This window comes from Manduca sexta, chromosome 6 (assembly GCF_014839805.1).
Source record: "Manduca sexta isolate Smith_Timp_Sample1 chromosome 6, JHU_Msex_v1.0, whole genome shotgun sequence".
Taxonomy (NCBI): domain Eukaryota; kingdom Metazoa; phylum Arthropoda; class Insecta; order Lepidoptera; family Sphingidae; genus Manduca; species Manduca sexta.
In genome coordinates, this window is record NC_051120.1 from 8324724 (window position 1) to 8337928 (window position 13205).

General features: G+C 35.4%; 2 protein-coding genes across 2 annotated transcripts in view; both read right to left on the reverse strand.

The window, feature by feature from the left end:
* LOC115455129 (CDC42 small effector protein homolog) overlaps positions 1-13205 on the reverse strand; it is a 45945-nt gene that overhangs the window by 20105 nt on the left and 12635 nt on the right. The window lies entirely within an intron of this gene.
* LOC119192244 lies at positions 10367-13076 on the reverse strand. Its single transcript, XM_037446074.1, has 2 exons — positions 12426-13076; positions 10367-11384 (listed from the first exon to the last, which is right to left on the reverse strand). Exon 2 carries the CDS (start codon positions 11370-11372, stop codon positions 10728-10730), a length of 645 nt encoding a protein of 214 aa, XP_037301971.1. The 5' UTR covers positions 11373-11384; positions 12426-13076; the 3' UTR covers positions 10367-10727.

Genomic DNA, 13205 nt, shown 5'->3' on the forward strand with positions numbered 1-13205 from the left:
ATTTCAGTGTTATAGGAAGAGCTAGGGAATATTAATTTTATAGAGATTCGGTTTAATATAACAGATTTGCTGTTTGTAGGGACTCCTGGAGGCCTACTAAACACTTTTATCCGTCGTCTAAAAATTGGCAAAAGACCTATTATTCCTCAAGCACTACGGATGGGCTGGTCATATTAGTTTTACTTTATCGTTAAGGTTATAGGATACCGCAACTTAGGTTCTTCCGCGGTAAAAAACAATTTGATGCACGAACTACTTCAAAACATATCGACAACATGATTCTAAAAACTACTCATTCCCTAATGATGTGACGTTAATAATTTAGAACAAAAACACACGCAATGCAAATAAAAATAGCAATGACTTACAGAATATAAAAATATGTAAAATGAGGAATACTTGTTTATGGATCTCTAAATATAATGGAGGTGAAGCACCTGCCAGTTGAGTCATAGTCTATGGTGCTTCGGGCGTCTTCGGCGAGCGTCGGGGCGCGTCGGAACGTGCAACTAAATTATAAACAGTGATGCCAGATTAGGGGAATTTAAACTGCATGGGGGAAATTGGGGAGACAAAATGTTTGGGGTAAAATTTTTATTTCGATCCAGAAAGAAAGATTGTGTACATTACTTGTGTAAATAATTGTATTTTATGGAAAATCTGGCGATTTTTTTGGTCTCACAATGTAATTATACTGGAAGTGTTTTTTTTCTCGAAGACTGCTTTATGGACATCTCCATGCAATTTGGAGGTATTAACAAGCAGACAATTGGTATTATGGTAAGCAAGTAAGCTAATAATTAATCGTTTGGCGTGGTACACAATTTGTATGCTTATTATCTACGTAATGAAGGTTTACATTTTACTAGTCGGGAAATTTCCATAGCGATTTCAGTTTCTTTTTTTATCGATAGTTGGCATGCTGTAGTTAGTATTTCAGAAATTGTAAACACAAGCACTCGCTGAAAGTACAATAAAGAAGAGAATAATGAACTACATAGATTTTTGAAAAGCATAGGTAGGACTTGCATAACATTAATACCTGTATTGAAATAAAACTGTCGAAGAACTAAGATCTTCGAAACGTCGGAAGAAAATTATACGATAAAGAAACGCGATAAAAACCGAAAAATAAACATATGAAACATATGAAATCATTATTAATACCTACATTTACTAAAAACATGTTACCAACGTCATCGTGATGCAATATAAGTATATTGCATCACGATGACGTTGGTAACATGTTTTTAGTTTTAGTTTAGATAAGTATCTAACATCCCTATATTTTAATCATATCCTTTCATACCAGAACTATCTAAATTCTATTTCAAATCCCCAATAAATATGAAGCGGGTAGAGGTAACAGGGTGCAGTTAGACAGGTTCCGTAGGTGTCAGTCGTAGGGATATTTCGAGTCTAGATTTAAAGCCGGTCTAGACCTGAACACCGCTGCGTGGGCGACTTCGATAACTCAACATTTATATTGATTTTTAGCCTATTGCCAACATTTATATTCATATAAATATTGAATACGTTAATCAGCTTCCTTTGTGATAAGAATTTGTTTATAATGTAATGACTTTTTTTAATGCCGTATCAATTATGATGAGTCTTAAAGTTTAGTTTTTTTATTTTAAAATAAGTAAAATGTGGAGTCCAGACGGAGTAGTGTTTGGTGTTTAGCATGACATATGCTTTAAGATATTTTTTTAACTGCTGTTTTGGCAACATCGTTATTATGAGCAAATGAACTATGGAATAACGTTTATAGATTCGCCTAATTGATCATTTACATTACCTCATGGACTATAATTACTAATTTAATTTGTATTTGTCTATAATATACACGAGTAAAGTTTATGTACAGTAATTATTTCCGTATCAAGCTGATAATTGAATTTAAATTCACAATGAATGAATCACTTGAAGAGAAGGATCTCAATTCGACTTGTTTTGTTAAGAAAGACTATAAAACTAGAACTAGTTAACTGGGAACCCACATGGGGCGGAAACGGTTAGTGAAATGCAGATTGGTAAGTATATCCATTTTAGTTTACCCTGACAGCGGTTTTCAATAACCGATCCCAATCTCAATCTCCAATCCGATTTCGAGAATGAACCAATCAAAATAACTCATTTGTGAGATATCAAAAAATCTTCGTTCTGATTGGTCTAATTTAGATCGTTTATTGAAAATGGCAGTTTATGAATTTGGACATTAGAGACTTAAAGAAAGAAAATGCGTTTATTGCATTTCACACTAAACATAAATTATAAGTATGAACAGAAATTGTACCTTAATAATAATTTGAAATAAAAGAAAAAAATATGAATAAAAATAAAACGATAAGACACTAAAAGCCTGACAGGTATAACAGGCAATGTGTACTGCTGCACCTATTGAACAGTTGTGTGAGTCCGCGAGGGATCCCATCTCAGCTTAAAATGTTGTAAAAATGTGTTGCAGCGCTGGTTTTCAGACATTACGTATAAATTCCACTCAGAACATTGTTATCCAAAGTTTGGTTATCTATGCTATTGTTTCAGAACGGTGACCAAACAGTCCAGCAACTTATCTACTCCTTCCGTCATTCATAAAAACATATATCATTTTCTCTACGTAATATCGGTTTTATGTTTATACAAAGGACCTTGTTCTAAGTGACTCATCATAATCGATTAGTTGAATCGATCGTTTTTACGATGCGGGCTTGATACCATCACGTGTGAGGCCCTGACATCATCGGAAAATGTATGTAAAATAGATTATAAAAACCTACCGTGAATGCCGTCGCAGTTAAATTGTAATCGATTAGTTATGTTTATCTGATGTGAGGTTGATTGTAGGTGCTTATAACTTTGGCATAGTGGCTGCGTATTTGAATCGATTCCGGTGATGTAAGTAGGGTTAATTCCCGGGTAAGAATATACGTAATAAATCCGTGAATGTTCTAGATTAGGCAAAGGATTCCCGCAAATAAATACTTAATCAAAAATTTCTGATACGGTGGTTTTAAATTTAAATTTCGAATCCGGAACTGCCATTTTTGTAAAGTAAAATAACGTTTATTTATGTCAAGAAGCTACTTAATCACCATAAGTAGAACGTAATCCACCTGGTACAGGTGTTTTGTTTGTGTTTGTATTAATAATACCCTTTTTAAGTGGGGTTTACCAATGAAAGATTATACCAATACAAAAGATTTTTTAACTTAGTAATTAAATATTTATTTACTGTTCCAAATTTAAATGTATTATTGAAAACTGTAGTGCCCCTTGAGCAAGCATTTGAACATCCAGGCGGTTTAACCTTCTTCAATTAAAACCTCGTTGAATATCACACATTCATAATAACTAGATGTCTACTATCCACTAGCCGGATATTTAATTCTATAGTTTTATACACTATTTATACTTTATTTTTCGTAAACAATTTCAGTAATAACTTTGTTCACTACACTTGTATACCGTAACACATTGATTTCTCACCTAGTGACCAAAATAAAACAATACTAATTGGTGGAGCGTGAACCTCGTTTCACATAGCCAATGGATTTGTTACACACAGCCCTGATAAAGATACGTATTCATTAAGGACAATGGCGTAATTTGTACAGCTTACACGGGTATTTGGATGTGAATGAAAGCGATTTTAAAATTATATTTTAAATGTACTTTATTTAATAAATAATACAGATAGTTCTTGAGTTAGCGTTGAGTTGCGTGAGAGAGGGTAGGTAGAGGGGCATCTGGTGAAGCCACTTTCGGTCTATCCCCATATCAAAACCCTATATCACGTTGCCCAGCCCGGGAATCGAACCCGAGACCTCAGCATTGCAATCCTACCGTAATACAACTATGCCACCGAGACAGTACATTTCAATCATTTCTGACAACCCTATAATAATGTAATTTGAAAAAAGAATTTAATTACAAATAATAAACATGTTATGCGAATTAATTAGCAATAAAAATAAATTAAAGCTTATTTCGTGCGAAAAGCTAAGACGTCATTCGTTGATGATATCATAAGGTTTCAAACGCAAGCCGCGATGCGAGCTTACAGTAATGACGTACTTGAAATATAAAACTTAAAACATCAGACATAAGTGTAGATTTTAATCGCGTATATATGTACACGTGATATTCGATTTGGTTTAAATTACATTTTGATAAACTTATTAAATTTGTAATTAAAAATAACAACAAAAAAGAACTGTATATTTATTTTAATAAAATTTATTTCATATAAAATGTTTCGCAAAGAAAACTAGAGGTAACCAGCGGAACTTTTATCAACCACGGTTGAAACGAAGGAAATATCTTGACTTGATATCGATATAAGCACCAAACATAATGGGAGCTGGCGAACCGCCAAACTCATCCATTACAGACTTTGGCTTTGAACCAAAAGTTGCATTAACTATTTTTTATTGCACACTAATACTGTGTATGCAATTCCCATTTATCAGTTTCCAGTGGTCAAATATTTTATTTGGCTGTAGTAAATTAAAATCACAAGACCACAGTTATATTGACATATAATTAACACGATGCTAATAGTTAAAATTTATATACAAAAAACATAACAGTCCTATAATGTAGGTGTCTGCAAAACGAAATTCTAGAAAAGGATTTACTAAACGATAAATAAAAAGTTTATTTGATTCCGCAAAAAAAATACTTTAAACTGATAGGTACTAAGCCAAAGAGAGATTAAATTTAATATAATTAAATACCGGTTATACTACTACAGCCTTGCTTATAAAAAATTCGCAAAGCTATGCTTAGTTACTTCTTGAGAAATCTGCTCTTAAGCTTTGAAACACTGATGTTTAATTTGGACAGCTATTTAAGAAATGTTTAACCACCTCTTCACGCTAAAACAAGTTTATAAGTAAAATTTTTGGTAATGCAACGGTGCCAAAGCAACAGATTAAAACATAAAACGAGTTTATGAGTAAGACTGCTAATGTATACATTTTAAACAAATCAATACACAATTCAATATTTATTTACTTAACACTCGATTATTTCTTGTTCTCATATTTGTAAACCATTCAACATTCAAGAGCTAAGTAATGTTTGCGTTCCATTTCACGCGAAACTCGACACCGTCTGACTGTCCGAAATAATTAACGTTCCAGTTTACGTACACTTGTTTAACATTATCTCCATTCATAAATTATAATTCAAGTATTCGTTTGTCGGTTATTATATACTTTTAAAAAATATTCAAAAGATAAACGACAAGGCAAATTCATTCGCATAATCTAATGCTATTATATAAATCAAATTGCATTGTAATTACATTTGCAAGGTTTTTCGTTGATCTCTAAAGCAGCCATACATTGCGTAATCAAATAAAAGCACACGCTCAGAGCTAATCCGTTGGCATTCTGTACTTAAACAATTGCTAACAGTTGCTACATAGTATTAGGGTCACTCCCGGGAACATAAGTTGCTGGAAATAAAACTACTTGTAACAGTCTTTCGGTGCCGTGTATATATTTTTTTTACCACTTTTTACAACGCTTCATCACTCGCGCACACCACGACTCGTCGAGCCTATCTCCATCCGGTTGTCCAACGAGTCAAACTACCGTCTTATTTTAAACATTGCTTATAAATGTATTCTAAAACTATTTTTATATTAGTTATTCTATTTGTTAAAACTGTAGACATATTTTCATTGTTTTTTTGAGCAATAAATCAGTTAATTAAACTTACCATTTGTTTTTAATTTTCCCTTTTTGCTACTTTTACTACTTATACAAAAGCAATTACAATATCAATATTCATTATAAGATTTATTACAATTATAATTGACAATTTAAGTATGTTTATGAATATTAGAGGAATCAGCTTGATTCAAACATAAATTACAATGTTGCCATTTAAATTAAAACAATACAAGGTTCATCATTCAGTAAATATACTTTAAGGATTCAATTATAAGCTATACAAGTAAACAAAATAATAATATATAACCCATTACAATTATATTAAATAAATAGGCTTACAACTCGGCCTTCCTGTTAGTAGCGAGTCCCATCGCTTAAAATCCACAATTTAAATAAACCTACTACATAATAATAACTGTACTCAATTAATATACTGATTTAATAAAAAAAAAATATATATATATTTTTCAATTATCAGTAATACAAACACACGCACAGTAATCAAAGGTACAAAGTGCAAAAATAATAATAATAATTTTTTTCTTCCCTTTTACGCCCCGTATCCCTGGTCAATTGAACTGAATTACAATAACTGTAATATGTAATTATTACATAATAATTAAATTGGATTTATCAATCATTTACAAATTATTTAATCATAATTATAAACATAGAAATGACATTTTAATTTATAATGAGCTATCATATTTCTACGCAAGATTTTCTATTTTTATATTTTTTTTTTCCCTTAGCTATTATCGTCGTCATTGTCATCATCCGAATTGTTCTCATCACAACTACTTTCTAAATCCCTACTGAAACTTAGCCACGGCTGCATTTTATCGACTGCTACTATAGCTTCATAACGTCGATTATTTTTCCGTGATAATGGAGTATCTTCTATAACGTACCTATCGTTAGGGAGTACTTTTAGTACACGATAAGGCCCTTGATACTTAACGACTAACTTCTGTGACTGTCCATCGTGCGGAGTCTGTCGTTCGATGCGTACTAAATCTCCTTCGCGGTAATGTGTGGGGGTTTTCCTACATCTATTATATCTTTCTTTGTCCTTACTTTGTTGTATATCTATTTTCTCTTTAGCATTGTCCCTAATGTCATCTAATTTATCAGCTGGTGTTACATTAACGGTATCCTCTAAAACCTCGCTTAAGGTTCCCTCGCTTCTGCATCTTATATTAAATCCAAAAAGTAACTCTGATGGTGTCTTTTGCGTTATTTTATGAGTGGTTGTATTTAACCCTAGTTGAATATCCGAATTTGTTCGTCCCAAGACTTTTCGTCTTTACCGTGTGTCATAGTAGAGAGCGCATCAAGAATAGTTCTATTGAACCTTTCCACTTGGCCGTTTGCACGAGGGGTAGATACAGCGTTCAATATGTGTCTAATGTTGTAATAAGTGACAAATTCTTTGAAAACTCCGCTCGTAAAACTGGTACCTTTGTCGGTAATGAGACGGGTTGGAACCCCAAAATTACTAATATAATCCCTGAAATTCTTTATCGTAGTTGCTGACTTAGTATCTTTAACTGGTCTTATACTAACGAACTTAGTAAAGCCATCTACCAATACAAGTAAATAGCAATTACCCTTTCTACTTTTTATAAACGGTCCCAGGTGGTCTGCGTGGACCGTGTGGAAAGGCACGCTAGGTTTGTCTATAGGATGTAGTGTGCCCTCCCGTTTACCTCCGGGTGCTTTGTGATGTAAACATTCTAGACACGAAGAAACATATTTTTTTACAAGTTTACGCATTTTAGCGAACCAATAATTCTTACGAATACGTTGAAGAGTCTTGTCATAACCACAATGGCCCACGTCATCATGGTTCATTTTAAGATTTGCCAACGCACTCCCTTTGGCACGAGCCATTTAATTCTCTTCCTCACTACCCCATAGACCCGATTATTTTTAAGTCTATAATTTTTGTGTATATCCATGACCTGTTTCGAGTCTGGATCTGATAAAATTTCTTTTATCTTTTTCACCTCCTCATCAGCAGATTGGACCGTAACGATCCAGTCCTGCTCAGTTGTTTCGATGGATAACATATCGAGACGCTCTGGAAGTTCCGGCTCGTTTCCCTCAACTGGGTTGCGACTCAGTGCGTCGACATGTGCCATTCGCGGCCCCGGTCGATACTCGATGGTGCAGTCAAACTCTTGAAGTTGTACCCACCATCGGGCAATCCGTGGGATTAAGTCGCGCTTAATCAACGTCGAACGCAATGCGTTACAATCCGTGAATATTTTAAATGATATGCCGATGAGATAGACACGAAATCGGTTGAGTGAAGCTACTACAGCTAGCGTTTCAAGGTCATAAGAGTGAAACTTTCTTTCGTCTGTATTTGTCTTACGGCTAAAATATAATACCGGTTGAAAAAACCATTTGAATTGGCTTGCAATAAAATACCAGCTAAGCCATCTTTGCTGGCATCTGTATGCAGCTGTGTGTCGGCGAAACGATCATAGAGCGCTAGAATAGGTCTATTAGTCAACATCTCTTTTATTTTGTTAAAAGCACAGTCCTCACTATTACCCCATACCCATTTTATGTCCTTTTTTAAAAGATTGGTTAATGGTGCCGCTAATAGGGCGTAATGCTTGACGAACCGTCGGAAATACCCAGAAAGCCCTAGGAACTGTCTTAACTCGTGCTGGTTTCGGGGTTTGGGAAATTTGGACACAGCTTCAGTTTTCCGCTGGCCAGGTCGAATCCCGCGAGAACTCACTTCATACCCCAGAAAATCGATTTTATCCAGGAAGAAATTACATTTGTTCAATTTTAGCGTAAGACCGCCTCTTTGAGAAGTTCTAGAACTTCTTCCAGTCGCCGTAAGCCCTCGGCGACGTCTTTAGAAGGAATGAGGATATCGTCCATATACACAACTGCGTATTTGATTTTGGCCTCTAACAGTATTTTGTTCATAGTACGTTGGAAGACCGAAGGCGCATTTACCAAACCGAAAGGCATGCGATTGTATTCGAACTGACCGTCCGGTGTTACGAAAGCGGTTATATGTCGTGAGCCTTCAGCTATCGGTATCTGATAATAACCAGAGGCCAAATCAAGTGACGTAAAAACCTCATTACCTGCCAGTTGGTCTAGTTGGTCCTCGATACGAGGGAGCGGATAGTGTTCCTTTCTGGTTTTACGATTCAACGCTCGATAATCGACACACAGCCGTTTATCGCCGGTTTTCTTTGTACCAGAACAATTGGACTGGCATATGATGAAGTGGACTCCCTAACTATACCGTGATCAAGCATTTCTTGTACCATATTCCTTACTAGAGAACGATCTGCGTAAGACATGCGATAAGGTCGATAGACAACCGGTTCAGCGTCTTCGAGTTCAATAACCATTTCCGTTAGGTCTGTGAAACCCAGGTCATGAAGTCCACTTGAAAAGCAACTGTTATATTTTTCTATTAATTTCTGTAATTCCGATCGCTCCTCTTTGCTCAGTTTATCATTACAATTGATAACATCATTATTTTGGGTCTCACAGAACGTAACGTTGCACGCCTCCAAAATACCCTTTGACCCTTCGAAATCCTTAAATCGAGCTCGCGTCAAAAGGGTTCCTTCTTTAAGGACAATTGGACTAGGAGACACGTTACAAATCAACAACGCGCTAAATCCACTTTTAACATCATACTCTCCAGGCAGTAGATAATATTCTTTCCCATTCGGACCCCTTATAGAACCGTTTACATAAATAAGCGCATCTATACAAGGATTTGTAGTAACTCGAACAGCACGTAAGGTATTTGGAGGTATCTCAACATTTCCACATGCTACAAGATGCATTTTAAGACTTGGAATTTTTTAAATACAACCGCGGTAGGCGTTTTGTTATAACGATGTCTGGTTTCTCCGTGAAAGAATGCCCCCAAAGAGAACAGGGTTGGTTAATGACGTAATCGTCCACTACATACAGATTTATTATTTTCTATACCCTGAACTTCAACAGAAGCAGTCAACATCCCTATCGGGGCAACCAGGTTGGCTCCTATGCCCCTGAGAACCGGTAAATCATCGGGCACCAGTATGTCTAGGTCGAGTTCTTTAGCTTTCGTTAGTTTTATAAGAGAACACTGACTGCCTAAGTCTAAGTGACAAACTAAATCATGACCGTTAACCTTGGATATCAATAATATATTTGGCTGTTAAGTCTGCAGCGGAACATAATTGAGCTACCTGCTTCTCATTTTTATTTTGGTTCGAATCTTTCTCACGATCTTTATTATTATGTTTATTCCTAAAACAATGTACAGACAAATGACCTAACTTATCACATGTGGAACATTTCGATAGAGGTTTGTCGCATTTATAGCTTGGATGTCCAGTTTGATCACAGTTATAGCACGTCATTTTTGGGTTATTGGATTTAGCGGTAGACATTGCACCTTTACGATCGTTTCGAAATTTCGAATGCGCGTCATGACTTTCACGACTGTGCCCTATCTTCACCGTTCTAAAATATTTCAATACCTGCTCCGGTTCGGAAAATTGCGCGGCCTGTGCACCTACCTTAACAGCCCTGTCTTCAACGCCGTACAATAAGCAGTCAACTGCTTGACGTTTATATATATTACACCTATTTAGCATATTTATTTTTGCATAATAGTAGTGCTCGAGAGATCCCCGTACTTTACCTTTTTAGAGAGCATTTCAGTCAAGAGTTCAGCGTAGTCTTCGCGGACAGGGAAGGATTCAATTAGTTTCCTCTTCCATTCCGCCCACGTAAACAACATTGTTGGTAAACTTTGGTACCAAGACTTGGCGACACCACTCAACTTTGGAAGAGCATAATGAATCATTTCCCTATCTCCCCAGCCGTAAATATCTGCACATTCTTCTACCTTTGTTAGCCATGTTAGGACAGTTTGTTCCTTTGACATGGGATCAAATTCGGGAACAATGTTAACATTAAAAGTTAAATTTGACTTGTCTGAACCCTTGACCGATTGCAAAATCGATAGAAACTTATCTAATACAGAGTTGGTAGAATCTACATTCTTTGATTCTTTAGAATTAGATAGGTGTAAACCATCAGGCTCTCTTGACGAACTACGAAATCTTTTCTCTTACTTGGGGACTCTTCTTTATCTTGCCTCTGTTCATCTTGGCTCGAGCTACATCCTCTAATGTTCTCCCGTCCACGGGTCTCCATATAAAGCGAATGATCTGGTACTGATCTTGCGGGCGTACGGAGCGACCTCTCCTGTATTCTTTGTGGATGATGCACTTTTCGTCTCGAAATCCTCAAATCGTGTTGATCAATCTCCGTATAGCACACCCGGGATATTCCTGGTTGTTCTGAACATGTCATCCTCTGTGTTCTTACCTGTCCTTCATACTTGGGCGCACTACGGTGTCGATCCTGGCTCTCACACCTGAGCCGACTTTGATCTCGACCTTGGGCCTCGTACTCAGACACGTTTCGGTCTTGACCTTGGCCCTCATACCTGGGCGCACTTAAGTTTCGAACCTGGCTTTCGTACCTGGGCACACTCATGTCTCGATCCTGGCTCTCACACCTGAGCCGACTTCGATCACGACTCTGGCCCTCGTACCTAGGCTCACTTCGGTTCTGACCTTGGCCCTCATACCTGGGCACCTCTGGATCTCTATTAGCATCAGTCTTACGTTCCATTGTAAGCTGAAACTGACAAACGCCAACTTAAGTATGCATTTATTATACTTATTAATGTATTTCAGTATGTACTGAAATTGCATTTATAATCTAATCATCAGTATCTCATCTTCTATTTCACACTACAATAATTGTGTGGGTAGGTAACACAATTTCTTTGAACCATTACAAATTGTATGACGAAAGTAGTAAAATATTCTACCGTTCCTAATGGCATCGTAATGACATACCTACGACTGAAATATACACGTTGTTCAAAGACATTTAACTATATAGTTAGTTATAGACCGGACACCAAGGCCATATTTTTGTTCCAAAAGCTATCACCTATCGGTAACAAGTCGTTGTCCTTTCAAATTGCCCGTACGACAATGATTAATTAGGTATTGGCACAAAAATAACATATTTGTAGAAAATATGCTAACATGCATATTAAAAACGTGCAAAACATGGTATGGAAAAAAAATGTAAAGTATTTTACGTTAATGTTTTGCTATTTCACGGTAGATTGAGTAACCATCACACAAGCGCAGGATGTTTGTATGACAATCTTCCAATGTCCGCTCTATATAATCTTCGAACTGTTTGACGTTGTTTATATATACTCATATAAAAAGAATACCCTTAACGTTTAAATAATTTTAAGTACTTAGCTAAGTATCTTTTGAATAATTGAGTGAAATTAAATAATTTATTTGAACTTGTAGAATGTTATACATCATTAATATTCCGTCAATACTAACGTTACCTCGCAATTCTCCCGAAAAAAAAAAAAATGGGAATGATTTGTACTTTATTTTGTTATCGATGTCGGTCTATCAAATTATAACATTGAAAATTTAAGCGTCTCCCAAACCGAAAGAGGGACAAGAAAAAAAAATCATAATAAATAAAAATATGGCTGAACTAATTTGCGTGGTTCATTCGTACAATTATGATGTCTAGCTGAGAACTGTATTTTATTTTTCGTCTTTATTGCCTTTATATACATTATATCACTAGTCAAAGACGTTTTAAGACGAAATAAATGTGTTTAAATAGGTAGACACTTACGTTAATCTTGGTGGGCGTAGATCGAAAGCAATAATTGATTTCGCCGATTCCGCTTCTGAAGTTATTAGGGTCACTCCCGGGAACATAAGTTGCTGGAAATAAAACTACTTGTAACAGTCTTTCGGTGCCGTGTATATATTTTTTTTACCACTTTTTACAACGCTTCATCACTCGCGCACACCACGACTCGTCGAGCCTATCTCCATCCGGTTGTCCAACGAGTCAAACTACCGTCTTATTTTAAACATTGCTTATAAATGTATTCTAAAACTATTTTTATATTAGTTATTCTATTTGTTAAAACTGTAGACATATTTTCATTGTTTTTTTGAGCAATAAATCAGTTAATTAAACTTACCATTTGTTTTAATTTTCCTTTTTGCTACTTTTACTACTTATACAAAAGCAATTACAATATCAATATTCATTATAAGATTTATTACAATTATAATTGACAATTTAAGTATGTTTATGAATATTAGAGGAATCAGCTTGATTCAAACATAAATTACAATGTTGCCATTTAAATTAAAACAATACAAGGTTCATCATTCAGTAAATATACTTTAAGGATTCAATTATAAGCTATACAAGTAAACAAAATAATAATATATAACCCATTACAATTATATTAAATAAATAGGCTTACAATAGTTACAACAACTGATAACGTATTATGGGTTAGGAATTTTAAGTCTAATACGAATATTATGTTAGCACTATAGAAGAGCATAAACAATAGACAATGTGACATTCAAGTACGATATAAAACTTGGCTGT